The following is a 20860-nucleotide window of genomic DNA, read 5'->3' on the forward strand; positions in this document are numbered from 1 at the left end:
AATCTATGGCATCGTTTAAAAGGCTCGGGCTCGAAATAGTTGTACAATTAACCAATAGATGGCGCGATGGCTCTTGTTTGAGAATATAATATTTTATAAAAAAATGTATTCAAATGTAACAAATAAAAAATAAACATATTTTTGAATACATAAAGAAAATACAATACAATTTACATAACAATTTATTACTATTTTTCAAAGTTATTATAACAGCTATGAGCTAAGAACGTACAACAATTTTGTAGTATGGCATCCCTTTACAAGTCGCCGGCTGCCGGCCGCACGTTTTCATTCAGCCTAGTGCTGCGTTCGCGGTGTAATAGACGGAGCGTGCCGTTAAAAATGGCGGGATATCGTGAAAACGAAAAGTTTCAAACAAACTTTTTAACGTAGTAAATCGAAACACAAGTTGTGTTTTATCAATGATACTGTATATAAAACTGCATTTTAATTCAGAGTAATGTAAAAAGTGTTCGAATACTTGCCGGGATGTCGGTTAATTTGAAGTGGCGGTTACCTGACGTTTTTTGTGTGGTGATGAATGTATGACGGAATTACGTTTAATTCGCGGCAAAAGGAATGGGTGAATAAGTTCGGCATTCGTAGGAACTGCAGTTGAGATGCCTTTCGTGCAGCGCGTTGTGGATCCGAAGTTTCTCTCGCGGACGAGTTTGCGAGACGAGAATGGAAGGCCCAAGGTCACGGACGAGGAGCTGCAGGCCGTAACCAACTGCACCCTGAGCAATGCTCTCCGCCAGCTGGCCTCGCTCGTGCTCCTAGCGGAGGATATCTTCAGCGAGCTGACGACGCAGCTCGAGGGAATCTCCGAAAGATCCAAACTCGCCAGGACCAAGATCGAGAAGATCAACGACATCGTCGAAAAATATGACCCGAAGAAAGTACCAGTCCGTAAGTACCTCTTTACTATTTTGTTATATTGATGCGTCCATTTATTTTAACTTAATTTGGTTTTAAATCAAAAATTGCTCCTAATTATAAGCGTGACTTTGAAAAAGCAAGGGAAGTCGAATTTGCAACAGCCTCTGATGATGACATTCAAATTACCACAGAAATTACAGCCGACCGGCATCACGATCGCAAATTGTTCTGACTTGCAAAACGCGCTAATTTTGGTAGCGTATTATTACTACGCCGCGATAGCCGCGATACAAGTACTACATTGCTCAAGACACCACTCAGTATTTAGTAATTACATTCTATCCACATCATCAGCTAGATTCCAGGCAGAAATAAGTTCCCAAATACTAAAATACCGAAAACAATACACTAAGCTAGATCTTTTAACAGGTAGATAAGTTTAATATATTCCATACTGCTATTTATAGGTCTTATCTACAGTCTTTGATCTTCCGATACTAAGCTAAATATTGATACTGCACTCAAAGATTCATTAAATCCACTCAATGTTATGAGAATAGTTTAAAACCGCTTTACTTCATTACGTTTTGCCCTAAAGCACGCCGCCTACAAAAACCTCCAGCTTGATGCATTACAAGCGCTATCTAAAAACCTGTTTGGGCGTTCGAAAGGCAATGGGAAAAAACACCCAGATTCCAATGTGGCCCATAAAAACGTCTTGTCTCGAGATAATTTCAAGAGCGATGATAAAGATGCGTCTCACGCACTGTTTCTAGTGCTAGATAAGTGCTAAAAGCTTCAAATGTCGACTCTTGTTTTTATTGGAGATCTGGTTAAAAGGATTACGCCTAATGCTAGACACCATGGAAGCTGATAAAGTGTTTGTTGCACAAAACAAATTCCTAGGTTCTTGCTTGTGATTTAAGTTAGTGTTCTCTTTTGAAACTCGGCCATATAAAACCTATCTTTATATTTGGTACAATGCAGAATTTACGACCGAAGTTTCTTCTTCCAAATAAAATCGCGTAGATTCTGAGCGGAGTATGCCATAAGCGGCGATGAAGTAAACAATGTGTCGAAACAGTACTGAATAATGGAATGTAAGCCCTGGGACCTTTCACCTGTGATAACCTGAATGTTGTAATTTATAGAGGCGCCTATACTATCGTCCACACTAATTTTTCACCGCAAATTGGCGTATTAACAACCTTACATGTTAATTTATATTACAATGTTTATTGCAGCGATAGATTCTCTGGCATGACAGATTCAATTAGGTTGAATCTTTATCAATTGCACGGCTGTGTTGAATAATTAATTTTGTTGGGCATGCTAACTTTTAAATAGATAATTTTAAATAAGCATGAAAAGTAGCAGCTAGTTTTATTAATAGCGCTAACTACAGGTTGTCTAATTATAATAAAACAGAAGACATTGAGAAAACTGTACCTAATTCTGAATTATTAGCGACGATTATAAGGAAGTGGACGACATTGAAAGCTTGACATGGTTAGCTATCGACTATTTACCGTGACGGTCTTGAAATAATCTTCAGGATAAGACTTGGCGTCTCCTAATTGGGAGGAACAAGGTAACATTGCGACTTGCGCAATTACCGAGTTTGCTGACCGATAAAACATATCAGCTTTCTTTGTAGAAAACTGGGGCGCTGTAAAAATAATAATTGCCAAGATAATTAATTTGAATTAAGGATTTCTCGATAAAGTCCCTTTTTATTTCTAAAACAAAGTGTTAAACTGAAGAAGTGAGGGCAAAGTTAAAGATGCTTTGTCAAGACAGCTATAAAGTTTTACTTAAAATAACTTAAATTTTGACTGTAATAAATTCGGAAGTTTAGAATCATCTTTTTAATAAAGTTTAGTTTTGTTTGCTCGGTGCTCAACTTTGGAATTCCTTTCAAAGTTCTGTAACTTATAAGTACCTGCTATAAATAGCATTTGGCGTTACAACTAAGACTAATCCTCATTAATCATCACACTTTGCGAGCGACATCTCATCGTCTCTCAAAGGCAGTCAAAACCGAGTATAATAAGATGCCCAAACATTTGACTAAGCACATTTATCTTTTGTCTAAGAAAGGTCCATTCACCCTTTTGTCACACGACAGTGGCAAAACTCACGCACACACAGACAGTACACTCAACATAGCGCGACCTTATTCCATTTGTCTCCGAACTCCGAAGTATTTTACTACGCGTTTTGTTTACTCATTCAAAACAAACGGAAACGCCGGCTTACTTAGATTCTAAGGTGATTTCGGTTTATTTGTATTGCTCGTCATTATCTCACATCAACTTTTGAAATAAACTCTCAGATCCTGAAAATGTTTGGATTGTCAAGAAACTTTGATAACTAACAGAAGTCAGAACCAATTTCAATTTCGGAAGTTAATATACCAAGTGTAATGCTTAAAAATTGCATAGGTTTATATTTTTAAAAATAACATTATTATAATATTTTATTTATTATTACATGGAAGGTACGATAGGAAATGACTGTACAAATCACCATAATACTAGTTGGTGTGGAAGTAAATGATGGTTTCCGTGACCCGCATCGTCGGCGATAAATCCTGACGCCATTAATATAGAAAATGTGATTGGAAGAATGTTTTGTCACTTCCATATCCATTTCCCTGTGATTCCTCTGTTGTTTTCGACCAAAAGTTACGTATACTTTAAGTTTTTGTCTGTCACGTCGTTTGCTATATTTAGTGTGCATTTATACTATCTAATTATGCTTCATCAATCATAAGTGTGTGTTCAAAATTATGTATCTAAAAGTTGTTCTCATAAAGTGATCATTAAAAAACTGAATACTATTTATCTATGTAAACTTTATTACGTCATAAAACGGGCGCCAGGAATGAAATAGACAACAGTACTACAAACAAAGAACACCAATCCTCTCAAACTTTTGATATTTTAAAATGTTTTCTTGCACGTCAATCTTAATATCTTAATCCTGAGGGAGGCAACTTAATGCAGTTTCAATGTATTTAATGCTCCGGAGCTGACTCCATAATGCCACTTGTCTGGTACACATTACAGATGTCGGTCATAATCTTATAGGTCGATACGGGTCTACCAAACATGATAAGGGACTTAAAAGATCATAAATAAGCACTTATAAATTTATGGGAAAGTAATATTCATTTATTGCTCGTAACTAATGTAAAATGTGACATAAATAAAGCTATTAGTGAAGCTAGTTTGGTAATAGTGGTTGTATTTAATTTGTGCCACCTAAATAATGTTGCTTACTATTTACCAGACATGCTTGTTGAAAAATTATGAGAAGCTAGTAAATCCAGTTTGACTCCTAAAGTCTAATCTCTAGTCACTCATCTGGATAAGAATGACGATGAAGAACCAAATTGACAAAAGAAAACAAGACAATATGACCAGAAGCTTCAAGTTACTCTTTCGAGCATAAGCATAAGTCACATAACAACAGCATTATGGGAACTTAATATTATGCGTAATCGAAACCGAGTCGAGTCGATCAAGTGATCACCTAACGCCACAGTCCCGGGTGTCACCTTACGCCCCCAATACTGCCTTCCTCGTGGTGTACTTTTGCAAGCTATTGAATACGTATGAGGCAAGTCCAGGTAACCCGAGTATAAACCTAACGGATTACTCAATGTGCGAATATCGAAGAAAGCACCGCCGAGAACTTGTAAACACCTAACTGTGCATTTCCAACGCTTGTTTTTTGCATTGACCGCACTATAATTATGTTACCGCAAAGCAATAATAACTAGAACTGGATAATTACTTCCTAGATTCTTTAATTTCGTAATTTTCTCCACGTCTTTAGAGCTATGGGCGATTGAGAGGAAATGTCTGTGCTGCTGTTTGTAACTTCACTTGGGTGGTCTGCTGCTGCTTCTGAAACAACCTTTAAGGAACACTGGGCGCCATTTGAATATATAAGTGTCCAACATAATTTTGTCTATGAACGCCTACACAGAGTTGGTTATGTGTCATAAAAGTTGCGAAGTGCTCTACCATTAACGTGGTAACCATAGAATAAAGTCCCTATTTCAACTCCAATTGGCTATTTCAAACTATAATATTCAAGCAGAAGTGTAACCTCAAAACTTGGTGCTGCCTTTATGAAATTGATTGATGAATAATAAAAAGTGCAACTTGTGTATTAAAGTTGTACAAATAAACACAGAGTAGCAAAATGGAACTTTTACATTATTGATAGAGTTAGAAAATATGATGTGTGTGACTTTCTTTTAAAAAAGATATTTAGCAACACGATGCTCTAGCAAAATCCCAAGGCTACGTTCAATGCCTTTCTGTAATGACTCGTGCTTTATGGGTCGGTAGTTTTGACGTCATCAAAACTTACAGACTTCGTTATGGTTGATAAACTGCACGCTAAATCTTATTTACTTCAAAAAGCGACGTCGAAAATGTCGTACCTTGTCATACCTGCGACGCATTACTATGCCAGGAGTCCTAAGATCCATCATCCACCGACCACCACCTTAGGTGAAATCAAGACCTGTTGTTTTAATCGTTAAAAAGTCTGTAAGTTCGCAAGTTTCCTGTAGATTAGCCGTCTAAAGTGCTATTTCAAAAGTACCCAAGGCCAAATTTCTTCGTTGCCTGGTCCTAAGGGCTTTATTATCACTACAAATAGAATATAAGACAAAAACGGCACTCGAGATCCCCTCCTACCGATTATGGGGACAAGGGAAGATTTTTTTCGTCCCATCGGTTCCCAGAACGAAGCCTATCAGGTAGAGGGTACAATTTGCGCAGTTGACGCGTAATAAAACCCTTGTTTGTCAGACCACAGGGAAGCCAAAGAGTTCCATATAGCAATTATTATCCTACTTGTAAATGCAAATTTTATGGCGGTAGCTGGAAAAATAGGTTCATTGCTAAAACCTTTTGAACTCATTACTGAAAAATAATTTATAGACTGGTTAATTCAGACTACTGATCTTGACAAAAACTTTTATCGCAAATAGTTAGAATTTGAAAAGGATTTATAAGATGAAATAAAGTGATTCAATGGCTAATATACATGTAAGAAATGAAATAAAAAATGTGTTAAAAATTAAAGATCATTATATTGTGTCTATGAATGAATAAATACCGTAATTACAAGGTTGTCTTTTGCCTGGCAAATAACTCTTGTCTAACCAGTTGCGGCATCTTATTCACTTATTGGTCATTTCATCTCATAATCGGCCTCTTTGCGTTGGAGTCTAAGGTCATAGTAATTTAAATGGAAGGAAATTGCAGAATCCTATATTAACGACCTAATGAATCAATGTCCCAAATGCTATTTTCATCATCATCCTAATAGTCATCATCAACAATTATCATAATCATCAGTATTATTTACTATTATTGATAGGCCACCTTAGTCTTGTATCGACAAGACTATCGAGCTTGTACTATTATCTATTCTGTGTCGATAGTGCGAAATATTTCCACAGCCAGCAGGATTAAAACCTACTAAGATGTTTTTATTTACTTACTGCATTTCTCATGGAGTTTGATAACGTTTCCCATATCTTTATGGCATGAGCTTTACTGCCACTAACCTATTTTCTTATCTTAATTAAATAGTTATTTTTGCTACCAGCAATGTATACCTACTTTACTTCAAAATTCCTCCAAAAAAATTAATTGTCGCATTTAATGTAACCACGCTTTTTTGGGTCATCGAATTTTTTTTTAATAATTAGTATAAAAAAATCTTTAGTACGTATTGTGATTATTTAATACAGGTATTCTTTACTTGTCTAAAATTGTATGTAGAGGTATGTATTCACACGTTTTTCTTCCCGAGGAAGTGTGCGGACACATAGTTCATGTTCTCACGCATATCAAATACAAACCTACGCCTTTGTTCGATAGTTCAATTTGTGTTTCTACTTGACCAATCATTTTTATTGCGTTATATGGCTATTATTTTAAATATTAAAGTCTTACCTTCTATTTGTATGATATGACGATAAACCTTATAAATTAAATCCTAAAACCAGTTGCTTTCTTATTCCTAATACTGTTATGGCTATCGAAAACATTAGAAAATAAAATATAATCACCTGATAGTAAAACACTACAATAACCTCCGCTTCCTTTAGTCGATACTCCATTAAAGTCGACAAAATTTCGACATTGAAATTTATTTCAATCGGTACTACTTAAAGGATTGAATAAATTCCATTAGATTGTTTTTCCCAGTCTGTATCAGCATTATTCATGGGCGTGGGCGGTATTATAAATTCAGTTCTATCTATAGTGCATTACAATTCAAATTAAATCAATGGTAAGACATGAAGTAATGGTTTCTGATCTGTGTTTAAGCCGAGTCTATGACAATGACCTTTAAAAGCCCACGCTAATTATACACGCCTAAGTCGAGACCGGTGCCAGACTGGTTGCTGGAATGTATCACATACCGAACTTCTAAAAACACATAAAAGTCCTCGATGAAGTCTCGACAGTTTTATGGCTTAGGACACGGATGTTCCCTGGGGTTCAAGGTTCCTGGATCTCTTATTTTAAAACCTGAATGGGCTCATGTTCAAGTTGAATATTGTATATCATACATATACTATGTTTCAATATTGCCATTTGAATTCATGACATGATGATTCAACAATGATTTTTAAAACTAGAAATCTTTAAATAACTTCTGGGTTCTTCTTTTGCACTCCGAATGTGTTGAAACAACAACCAAGTATGGGCTATTAATTTTAAATTACAAACACTATATTTATAACCACTGTGATCGATTTTCAATCGACTTTAATATCTACAAGTTACTGCTAAGTTCGCAGAAGCATCACATCCAATTAGATGTGCAATGGGGCGTGCATCACAAGCTCTATTGCACACACAATTTCGGAAATTTGTTCGACAACTACACGACAACATTAATCTTGCCCTCATGTTACGTTGCGGTGAATACAATGTAGCTTAATAACATGGTTTGACAATACAATTTAATTTAGAACCATTATATGCCAAGCTGAAATATAAGTTAATTACTTCTGATTTTATACAGCTGTTGACTTTGCTGTATTTCTTGCATTTTGATTACACTCTAAAATATTACTTTATTTGAAAGTATTAACAGTTACTTAAACGTTAGAGTTTTTGTTTCTTGATTCCCACGAAATTATGCGTCAACAAAAGGCGTCATAAATAATATTCTCCGTACTCTATTATTCAGGTAATTTGATCCGTCGTTAAATTATAAGTAGAGTTTCTTGAGCACGTGTGTGTAAAGGTGAGTGAAGCCCCTCAGGGATGGCAGGCGGCAGCTGATCGGAAGGAAGTCGCCTTTTGTCCCCCCAACCACGGGAAGTGACTACATCAAAATCGATCCATCATAGTGACGCGATGTTTGTTATTGATGATAATAGTGTTCACATGTTGCCAGCTCTTCATTAATCGCTCCAACTCAGATTTAGATTGAAATACTTGAGTATAGCAGTATGTGAAATTAGTGATATAAATATAAGCTATTTTATTAACAGATCTAAACTATCTTGATTCTAGGCTAAGAAGATTAAACACTAAAAGTGAAATTAAAAGTAGAGAAATGTTTGTTTCTCCACAATCATAGGGCAGTCTGTCCCACGCGCTACAACCCACCTTCGCAATTATTTTGTAAGAGGATCAGCATGACTCAGAAGTGAAATATAAGGAGTCAGGAAATATTACTTTCCTTTCCCAATTTTACGAGATAATATCGCCTGAATACGAAGGTGTAGAAGCGTAATAGCTAAAAGCATGGCATCGTATTTCCATTTACGATTTGAAGGATCCAGACTTTAGACTCTCAAAAAAGGGGTTGAAATGCTTAAAAATGCCAATATATAGGTGCATTTTCATTACTTATTACTCAGCATGGGGTCATGTATGCTATTGTCCGCGAGGAAACGTACGTTTTATCGGAACAATGGTAGGAACGGTTGATTATTCAATGCTTTTGGGACTAAAAGTCCCGGGCCGCACGCGCAGCGATTGTTCGAGATACCCTGCGATGCTCTGCGCTTTGTGTGAACCTACCTTTGTCGCTTCCAATCAATGACACGCACCTATACTGGCGTATAATAACTGCATCCTGCCCCTTTCTGCGCTATTTCCGACACTATTGTAATTTTTCTGGCACACTGACTAAATTACATTAGTCAACACGATTTAGTGCCTGAGTTCTGTGTACCCGGTTTGGATGCCTTACACCTATATATTTTTTATGAAATAAGGGGGCAAACGAGCAAACGGGTCACCTGATGGAAAGCAACTTTCGTCGCCCATGGACACTCGTAGCATCAGAAGAGCTGCAGGTGCGTTGCCGGCCTTTTAAGAGGGAATAGGGCAATAGGGGAGGGTAGTGATGGGAAGGGAATAGGGGAGGGTAGGGAAGGGAATAGGGTAGGGGACTGGGCCTCCGGTTAACTCACTCACTCGGCGAAACACAGCGCTAGCGCTGTTTCACGCCGGTTTTCTGTGAGAACGTGATATTTCTCCGGTCGAGCCGGCCCATTCGTGCCGAAGCATGGCTCCCCCACTTATAAAGTATATATGTATATAGTTTGCTTTTATAGAAACTGAGACATTATGAACCTTTAAAGTTTGAAGAAAACCTGCATTTATTTCTTTCAGTTATGTATATAAAGGATTAAACATATTGTTATTTTTTAATTTAAAGCATTACTTATATTATTAAAAATAATATGGAATGAAAAATAAATTATCAGTGAAACCAATTAGTTTTGACTTTTGAGGCAAGTAATATTACTTCGCAAAGTTCTCTGTGAGCAACAGAGTTGACAACACCTTTGCTAGGTAGTGCTCTGTGGCTTCTATAACAAAATTAATTGGATTCTAAGTTCTAATCATTGCCATCTAGCTTTGTTCATACTTATTAATTAGATTCTACGATATTACGTGTTAGGAAATAACCATTCTATTTCTGTTTTTGCCTATTAATTTCATATTCATTTTTATTGCAGTTGTCATAAAATTAAAATAATCAAACGTACTGCTATGTGCAAAACATAAACCGATATGCTTAGTGCATAACGATATGTATCTGGTAATACTAGCCAAGAGCACGTAATGCAGACAATAATTTATGTTACATAAGCCATTTAAGTGTCCTATTACAAACCTATAATATTTCCTTGCAATAGATCTAGTCAGCTAGATAGTGAACCCATCTGGTTCAGATGCTTGGGCAATAATATAGATTTCTAATATTGATGATGTCTTCCTTATGTGTTTTGTCTGCTTGGAACGATTAACGAAGAGTCTACAGTTACCCACAGAATTGAGTAAAACACTGATGCAAAAGTAGTGCAAGACTCAATTAGAGAAGAAATAAACGATTTTACAAGAAGGTGTTTAATGGACCTGAAAATCACATTTTGTCGCGCCCTCGCCTTTAAAATATTTCTAAAATATAAATCACTCCTCGCAAGTACAGGAACCGCGTTATTTTTTTACCAGAACCATTAATAGAGCATGTGTGCCACGTCTCAAGTTTTTATTCAAGCAATGACGTTATTAGACATGGGAATGTTGTTTAATTGCTTACGATAAAAGATTTATAATTACGACTGCCGAGTGGGGATTCTGTTATATTCGTTGTTCACAACTACTAATTTTTAATAGTTTAGATTTGTCACATCGAATCGTCCATTAGGACAAGAGGCTTCTAATTTATCATTGGTGGTTCCTTTTATGAAAAATAGGTGATAAGTACTTTTAATAATCATCGCAAAGGATTTGAGAAAAAATATATGGCAGTAGTTTAGACTCTGGAATCTGGATTAACATTAGCACCTTCTTATCCTGAAAAAGTAGTGTTCCGGTGGTATTTACGAGCAGATCCGTGCTCAAAGCTAGTAGACTCATAAAGTTCTGCCCCCCATTGAGAAACTGCGCTGGACCCCATACGGTACGGAAGTTGACACGGTAAGGAAACTCGTTTCAATGTTCTTGCAACTTTTGACATTTATGTGCACTTCGCAAGAAGGATATCCCGTCCATAGGCTGATAAAAATTAAATTATGTTTAGATCGTCCTTTTTAATCAAAGGTGAAATGTTCACCTGCTATTTCGGATATTGGTGGATATTTATTTCATCAAGCTCAATAAAATTGAATATTTTTTTGTTACTTTGGGAGTTACGTAGAATCTTTTAAATATTAAGATCCTTTAGCATACTTGAATAGGTATTGTAACATTTTATATCATAGTTCAGTATGTTAGTAATTGAATATAAGTATTATATTTCGAAATTTGATAACTGATAAATAATAACTTCCTTACTTCATGCAATTATCAAAAGAAATGTTTTACGCCGCGCTGATAAAAATATTGGTGTATCTATTATTGTAGGTTATCACGTCCGTCCGTATCAGAAAATTTATAAGAAAACAATTGGCTTTGTTATTATTTGTAAATTATTTTTTAGCTTTTAAATAGTTTGTAATGTTTTGGAGACATCAAAACTTTTGACACGAGGCGGCAGACAATAATTTGTGTCTGTCGACACTATATCTATTTTCTCGATAACCCTACGACCAATACTAATTATACGATGATTAAGACCTTTTATTGGGGTATATTCCACAGTAGTCAATGCCAATTGCTGTCGTAAGTTTGCTTATTGGTGACCTATGAGTCCTGTGACCTCTTTTAATGATCAGTATAACTTTTTGGTTCAATTAATTTTGAGTACATCGTGTTTACATCTTCAAAATACCAAATAACTTCTGTCTCATTAGTTTGTTCATTCAAAAGTTAATAATTCGCCTTTAAATAAGTTCAATCAGCAACTCGTTTGAAACTTTATCCGACTACATCTGGTTAATTATGAAAAAACAAAAATGCAGTTTGGTTTAAAATGACATGTCGGTAAATACGTTTGCATGATTTCATGTCACAATGCGCCATGTTGTATCAGCGATAATGTTATCGTGCAGTATCGTTAATAACACGACACACTATACACACGGTAAAAATGTGTAGGCGACAATATTGTGACAGTAATAACTAATTTTAAAAGTAGTATCTAATCCGAAAAAGGCATTGTCTAAAAAAATCAGCAGCAAAACAAGTAACAACTCTTTACAGCGACAATAGTTGACTCTTAACTTTATGACTATTTTATGAACACGAGTGTGTCCAAATTGGATTTCCAATCCTTGAAATTAGTTCTCAGATTGTTAGTTACGCTAATTGGTTCAGCGTTGTTAAAATGTAAGAAATAAAGACACGGACACGGATATAGATCCTTCATTTAAAAGGCTTGAAATGTTATAGAATATATACAGAGCAATATTACAGTGAAGGAATGATTTATATTATGTTTGAAACGCGTAAAAGGTTATTTGTCTATCTGGCGAAACAACAATTTCGTAATGTACAAAGTGCAAACGAATCGAGGTTTAAGATATATATATAAATAAGTCAATAAATGCTCCAAATAATACCTATACAAACGTCGCTTACAAACTCCAGCAATAAGCATAGATATACCTACTAGGAATAGACATTTCGTTAGAGTTACCAATATATTTTAATAATTAGACAGCCCAAAGTAACAACACGCAAATTTTGTGACTAGTATCGAGGATTGAACCAAAATAACTAAATGTTTAGTTAATGTGACTTCTAAGTATGTACTAACTACTAAAGAAGCACCCACTCAACCCACGAGCAGACGACGATAAAATGATGTTGATGATGTCGCAAAAAGCGCTGATGCTTTCAATCGACCAAATATAATGAAGCGAACGTTCCAAAATTTCCTTTTTGTCCGCTGTACATTTTTACATCAGGTTAATAAATTTGCCATTAGAGAAACAGGAAAACGGGCAGCTAAGTGAACTGGCTGACTTTTAATTTAGCTTTCGTGAACATTCTATAATGGGTTTTTACTTGAGGGCGTAAATATTTTCTTACGTTAAATAAGAGCAGAAAAACAGGCAGTCAACAGCAAAAAGCTAAAGTAAATCGATCCTTGGAAACGTAGTAAGTACCATTATGCAAGGTTTTAATTTTTATTCTACTTGAAATAAATGATTCTGATTCTAGAATAGGCTCATAAGAGCAGTAAGAATTAAAATGTTCGAAATACATCGATAGAAAATGCATTAGAATGAATGTAAGAATCCTAATAAGCAGTTTGTCTAGCATAATACATCAACGTCACAAGTTCGGGCCCGGTCACACAGTCAATAGATTTATTATCTGGATTCTTGCACGAGGAGACCTGTGATACTACTTGTAAATTGTAATGAATTGATTTCTAGCACCTGCTTCTTATTTTACACTTTGCTTTTCGCTCGTGTGTCATTCACGCTAATTTTAATTACAAAATCTCTTATTTTGTGTACTATTTGCTTATTACCTACTTCTTGTTAAGTTGGAAAATGGGAATTCATTTCGGATTTTTCCTTGTTTTCCTAAAATTATAAAGTTTTAGTATAGGTTGTCGCGTAGTTGTCCAAAGGTATAAAAGTAAATCTGAAATGCCTGCTGTTTAATGGCTCTCGAAAGTATAAAGAGCGGACCACAAAATCGAAGCCTCCTGCTGAGTTTTTCACCTTTTGTTCCGTAATGGCTGTACCTATTGACTTGGTGATCTGTTACACAATTTAAAGCATTCGGCAAAAGAACTGCGTGGCACTTCCTTCTCTTGTGGAGAGGAAGTTATATATATATATATATATATATATATATATATATATATATATATATATATATATATATATATATTGTCTATTCAGATTGTCTATTCGGTGCAATGCGTCTGTGCTGTAAATTACAAGCTATCAATGTCCAGCACTAGTATTGGAAACTAAGCCGTCTATTTGCTATCAAAGCTTCGGTCCGATATTGTACCTAGAATAATAATGCAATGTGACACAGCTAGTCTATTAAGGCAGCATTCCCCAGAGCTTCGTGATATATTCGTGGTTGCCGCTGCGGTTAACGAACCCTGTCACCACGGAACCTGCCGTTACTGGTTTCGGCAGACGTAACCATATTGCCCATTTATGGGCGTGAAACTTTGCTCATTCAGTGGAGCAATTTATGGCAATCCTTTTGAATTTTTTGTCGCACGAAATACGGATGCATTAATGTTTTTGTTCATTCAATTTATGAGTACGGCAATACAATGGGCATACTTAAACGCTTATTTACGTATTCTCCAAACTATTTTGTCGGTAAAGAGGCTTTCACAAATGCCAATGTTTTAGAATTCAAACATATTTTATTACGAAATAATGATCTTTGGCACGTGGCAGGGATACGAGTAATTTCTGAAACTTTAAAATTTGCCAGTCAGGTTTCATTCTTAAAATCAAAGAAACTTCTTACTATATCTACCAGTTGCTGAAAGCGTTATTTTAACTATGTAGTAGAAAAGTGAATGACTTAAAAATGTGTTTTGAGGTTGTTTAGCAGCCGCAGTGGTTTACGCTGTGACGTCCCACAAAACATCTAAATTCTAAGCACATCGGATAGAAAGAGACAAATTACATGAATACACAAAACATCTGACCGTTAATCTTTGCCTGGCAGCTGCCGCACAATCAGTGCAGCTTACTAAAATTATTAAAAGCCATAAAACGAGTTTTATGAAGGGTGAGCCACCCTATCGGCTTACGTGGAGGTTTATTGTGGCAGACAGGCAATTGTAATCGATTTCAACGTGGGTTTACCTGTCTTGCCCCAACGCGAAATCACACACTTGCCTATAAAAAGGATTGAATAAGAGTTACAACGACTTCTATAAAATTGAGCCTGAGAACATCTGGCAATCGTTACTATCGTAGCTATTTTACTGACTATTAGCACAATACCGATATTTCCAAACAAAAAATACGAGGCCATGCTCATAAACGCATAACCATAGATATATATATATATATAAATGACTAATTGAAATGCTTAAATGGCGTTGTAAAAGTATAAGGATATCAAAGTCATATTGAAGAAGACTTCGTAGGGTGCAAATTCGTAACCTTAGAAATGCAATTCAAATATTTAACGGTCTTCAATATGGGCGACAGTGGCGACTGGCGTCCCCCCGGCATTGTCCGTTAGCGCACCTGCGACCAGTGAACCGAGAGCGACACACGTCCACACATGCAGTTTTTGCAGAACTAACGGCGATATAATGAGGTGCCGGAGAATAATAGGCCTATTAGGCACTTTATAACGGCGATCGTGCTGTGCTATACGTTAATACGTAAAAAAGGCTACGAAGTACCCATGGTTGAAAAATTGGTGGTGGCTACTAACAAAGAAAAGTCATTTCACATCTAACTAGAAACAATACAAGCGGCATGCTTTTGAATGAAGATTGAAGCTACGACAATTTTTTCAAACTGCAGCTTTAAAATTTTAGCTTTTTTAGGTAAGGTAAAAAAGTAAATATAGGACTGTTGTGATCATCGCCGCGCTCCGCCGCACACAAACCATTGGAATTGAATTCCCCGTTCAAATTGTTTGATATAAACCTACGATTAATGTTCTCGACACACGACATCCAAATATTTTTTATGCCGAACGATAATGCAACCAAACATTTGTCGTGCGCGGACGCATAATCATAAGTCAAACAGGCGATAACTGATACCGATTCAGGCCGATCATTGCGACACACGATATCACACCTAGCCACCGGCTTGTTTGTTTTTGTCATAATCTTTTTAATTGCGAACGTATTATCTTGATATACAATGCGGCTTTACGAGAATCGCAAGATAGAGTGATTCAATCTATGACCAAACTCCAAAGTAGGTTAAAGGGTTTGAGAAACTGAATTGCTTTACGCATCATTAAGAAAATGGTCAGGTTAAAAGGGATTTGTAGAAACCAAAGATCGTTTGTCAGTGCCAAAATTGACTGTTACAAGATAGCAGCTTTTAGAATCTCTTGCCTTTTCTATCATTGGAACAGACAAAAGGTCTAGGGCGCATTACTTGATTTCAGATTTCAGATAGGAGAATTCCTTGCGACGACGGTATAATTTTTGGGCTCGTCCTTTTAAAGATATCAAGAAATTCTTGCCGTATTAAACGTGAGATATGTAAATTAATTATCCAGTCGTGCATTTAATCAAGTTCATGGAATCGTGTACGTGGGTAAAGCTACGTGCGTAACCTTAAACTTCAATTGCCAAATTTAGCGTATCGCGAGGGAATCTCGATGATGGATTACTCGGAGCATTACAAGTACAATAACCTCGAAACGCTAATCTTCATTTTGGCATCAGATGAACGAAGGTTTTCCTCGCAAATGACAGGCAACATGTTGCAATATTGAAAGCAGCCTAATATTATGGTAATGTGAATCACAAAATAAATGAATCGCAATTCCACGCTGAAAGTCTTAAATTATCATTTTTTGTTGAAACGCATTGCAAAAAGACATTGTCGCCGCAGAACCTTTTTCGACTGAATTCAGTTTTGTCTGTGAATATACTGAGGATATGGCTTACGGCCAAAACTAGTTATTGTGATGTAAATAAGGTTTGATCACGTACAATGCGTCGTGGGAAGAAGGGAGTGGGCAGGACCCTCGAGTTGAGAATAAACAACCCTACATCTTAGTTGCACTTAGGGTTGTACCAGAACTCACAATCTCTCAAGAGTTGAGACATTTGGTCTCGGGTGTGATCTCAATGTTTAAAGCCAGTATATTTCTTTCTGCAATAAGTGCACGTCTGTAGTATTTTTATCTTTAGTGCACTTCAGACACATACAATAGAGTGAGAATTCAGATTTAAAGTTTTCTGAATGTACTGTTACAGATGCTTTAGAAGATTTTTTCTAAAAATATTAGATTTTAAGCACGAATAGGCTTGTTGATTGTATTTCCTTTATATGCCAACCCTATTGCACCACACGCATTGTTTAGAAACGTTCGCGAGAATATGTAAAAACACTGGCGCTCTGGCAAAATTTAACACAATTCTTTCGTTAAAATTGCCAGTTTAAAAATAAGTCTTAAATAAAATTAAGTACTTTTTTAGTGAAAAATCAATACTTCATGTGCTTCATGTATACCTAGCCTCACAGGCAACAGCCATATAAGAAGTGTGTAATCGACCTAATTCGGGTCGACCACAAGCGTGGGTGTTAGGTTTCGAGTGCGGCATGGAGTATGGACAGTGAAAGCAAACATCCAGTCAGCGTTTCGTTTACTTCTTTGTGTCCGACACTTGACACCTCGGCCTTCGTTTCACTCGTCCTTACTACAAATATTTTCTACCCGGGCGTAATTTTCGTCGTGTTTAGTTGTTATGTTCTTAACAAGTAGGTATATTGTTGAACATGTTCCCGTAGTTAAACGATAGATTGCGCCATCATAATATTATCTTAAGACATGTAAGAATGTAAAGAATTCAGCCGAAGATTTATTCAAATCTTAGCAAATCACGTCTTATTGTTTAAACATAATCTAGGGTAGATTCCAATTATTAGGAATCGTACAAATACTCGATTGGTTCTAGCAGTTGCCAACACATTACATAAAGAAATACATAGGACGTATGTATGATCGAGTTAAACAATACAAAGAATACAAAACAAGATCCAGCTCAAGGGACATAAATTGAACATCGGCCGACAAAGAAACGTATTACAGACAAACATGTACTATGTAGGAATATCAATCAGTTGTTGATTCAGGCAAGTAATGGACAATGCTCGTGCTGTGCATGATTGAATACTCCTCTTATTTCCTTCAACGACCTTATGTCTTCAGCATATCTTATCTTCACAATGTTAGTATAAGATTAGATTATAGCTCGGAGAATTCTTGGCCTTTTTTCAAGATGATAATACTCACAAATATAGGCTAACGCTTAGTAGAAACTTTATTATTCTACTTTCTTAATCTACTGTCTAAATTTACTGGAGGACCATTAAAAGACTAACTTGTGATCTTGAATATCCTTAATTTTGACTTGATAACTGAGACTAACAGCTAATAAAATACTTTACCAAAATTAATTGGTAAAATAACTTTGAAGAAAGTAAACAAATTCAAAAAAAATAAAGAATGTTATTACCTGATATTAGTTACTGTATCTAATAAACATCTATTATCGACTATTAATCGAAAACTTCGAACGGATATTAGTCAAATTTAATCATCTATTAAGCTTAAGTATAACTATAAAACCCAAATTAATGGAATGTAATTATATTTTTAATTACGATTCACTTTCGTCGGCTCCAGCAATTTAACTATTAACCGCCATACGATGCGCAGGCTTTCTTTATGATGACTAATTAAATACTTTCTCACTCCACTCACGTACTTAACGAGTAATAAAATGCCCGGAAAGGTAGCACGTTTCACTGATGGTACTGTGTCCGTGAGGTCTAAAACCGCTTATTGCACATTTGTTAAATTAATGTGCCTCAAAAATGGCACCATTTTTGTAGCTTTACACTTTGTGGCTTTCGCATTTCCTTTTCCATTGGTGTTTTATCGTGCTTCACACATTTAATGTCCATTTTATTATTTCGAAATTTTTTCGATTACTTTTATAAATCCTAATAAGTTAAATTACATAGAGAAAAACCCAAAAAGTACATTTTCTTTAAAAAGTATTTTATAAATTATACACATTTCAAAAATATTGGGGACTCTACATTCCACATATAAAAGAGTAAAGACCATAAATTAAGCGTGAACGACACAGGACATGATTTTAAGGTTATAAAACCTTTTTAAGGTATCATTTGAAAGTATTTCGTAATAAAGACTTAAACGGATTTTACTGTATGGTATTTTTTTCGCAAAATTATTTAATGACTATAACATGTTACGGTTTATAGCTTTTTGATAATTTACGGTCAGTTCATATGAGTCACTCTAAAAAAGAAGTAGTTTTGACTCAATAAATGTATTTAAAGGTCAAAAATAAAATTTACTAACGGGATTAGACGAGACTCTAGCGCAAATATTTTTACACATTTGCGAAAGAGTCTCGTCTAAATTCTAATGCATTAAATCGTGAAATACAGAAAAATTAAAAATTGTTTTGATACAAAAGGGGCAGTCTAACAATGAAATATCTAAGGGTATGTGATCTCTTAAGTTGTTTTATGTAACATTCAGGAGTATGAAGCCAAAGTAATCCGCTTTGCCCGGACGATCAATCTTTATAAAGTTACGGAAGAAACATGGCGCGTTAGGAGATACAATGTGACTTGCAATTATCTTGACTTCATCAGCCTTATCTCCATCATATGGCATTGTAATATTAGAAAGCGGAGCGGGACTTGTACAACGCGTATTGATATAGATCAGACGCAATCTGGAAACCGTATCTTATCCCAGCTATCAGATATATTTTGTATTGCAATTATCTAATTACTGTTAATTTTCGCCATTTATTGCACAAAGTAGTAATTACTATTCTACTTAATAGTTCTAGTCGACCATTAATTATAAATTGCTTTAGGTAGTAAGGGCAATGAGCCTCGGACGATGAGATTAATGTTCCGTTGAAGCACATTTCAGACCTTAGCAACTGAACGTCCATCTTAATCAAGACTGCATCCTTCGCGATCCTCTAATAAATTTTCAAGCACGTCTTAATGATTATGCTCATCATATAATACACGCAATATTGTATCCACGAAGCCGGCTCGTGAGTGGCGGTATACCGCCTGGAGATATTTAAACGCTTTTACGTCATTACTACGCCTCATAACTCGTAATCTGCGCTCCCATCTCGCCTCAATTCATTCTGGACGAGTTTTCAAGGCTAGGTGCCTTTATTTCAATCACAACATTTCCAACGCAAACTTCCTGGGAATAAATAAACGTAACGTGTGGAAGTCAAGGAAGAAATTATTCTGAGAAATTACCATAAAACAGGAGTAGCCCTTATTTAAATATGGCTATGCCATTCATTTATCACTTGAAAGTAGTAAGTAGTTGTGGGTGGGTATGCTTAATGCCTATAAAATGTTGGTTAATGATAAAAAAGTATTAAGAACTTCCCTTTTTAAGCATTAAAATAATGAGGAAGACAAAATGGAACCCTTTTATTTGACAAACCCCAAAATATGATTAATTTAACTTTCTGCCGGCGCGGCGTAGCAGTCGAGGGCCCTGGAAACCTTTTGTTTTCCGTCCGCATGTAGGTCTCAAATCTGACAGCCATTATTTTCCAATTTTGTCGCTTAAAAGGGCACGTGCACTCCCAATTTGTCCCTTCACAGCGACAAGCTTTAAGTCGTGACTTTAAAAAATAACGTTCATTATTCATTCCACAATCTACCTCTAGTGCATGTACGTTCCCGAGTGTTACATAACCACGAGGTGGGTCAGGTTTGTTTACTGTTACCGAGTGGGCGATTACTCCTCATTCAGAGATGCCCCGTCCGCCTCCCACGCGATCGTAGCTTTATCGACACTATCAAATAATTGATTTATTATACTTTTAATTGACTCCTTCCCAGCCGGGGGTATTATTAATCTATAGATTAGAGATTTCATTTACGAATTTATAATTGGAGGAGTGACGCCCTGTAAAATAAGATTAGACTGCAATAAGTCGTTAGCATAATGTGATCAACGTTATGTAAACGAGAGTTACCGAGGTATGAAAGACACCGCAAATGAAGCAGACGATGACAGGGTATCCATCAACGCAGAAGTGGGATAAGAAATGCTAATGCGCTTACATTCATTATTGCTAATACAAGTCTAATCAACATTTTTGCTGGAAAACTCGCTAACGTCGAGTACGATACGCTTGTACATGCAAACGATAAACGCGATAAGCTTACAAGGGATTAAAAAGGACTGGTGATATTACGACTTGAGTCGTGACTCGTGATTCTATCATAATTAATAACAATTATTATCGTATATTAGTTTCTTCTAACACTAATTATGGCAGTTTCCAAGTTAACATAAGA

The 20860-nt window shown here is 35.9% G+C and overlaps 1 protein-coding gene across 3 annotated transcripts in view; it reads left to right on the forward strand.

Moving 5' to 3' along the window:
* Positions 1 to 307: 307 nt before the first annotated feature.
* Positions 308 to 20860, forward strand: part of LOC121727361 — an 89988-nt gene continuing 69435 nt past the window's right edge. For all 3 annotated transcript variants that reach the window (XM_042115151.1, XM_042115152.1, XM_042115153.1), the window contains exon 1: positions 308 to 909. In XM_042115151.1, coding sequence (XP_041971085.1) covers positions 621 to 909 — 289 coding nt within the window. In that variant the 5' untranslated portion in view covers positions 308 to 620. The remainder of the gene's footprint in view (positions 910 to 20860) is intronic.

This window comes from Aricia agestis, chromosome 5 (genome assembly GCF_905147365.1).
Source record: "Aricia agestis chromosome 5, ilAriAges1.1, whole genome shotgun sequence".
NCBI classification, from domain to species: domain Eukaryota; kingdom Metazoa; phylum Arthropoda; class Insecta; order Lepidoptera; family Lycaenidae; genus Aricia; species Aricia agestis.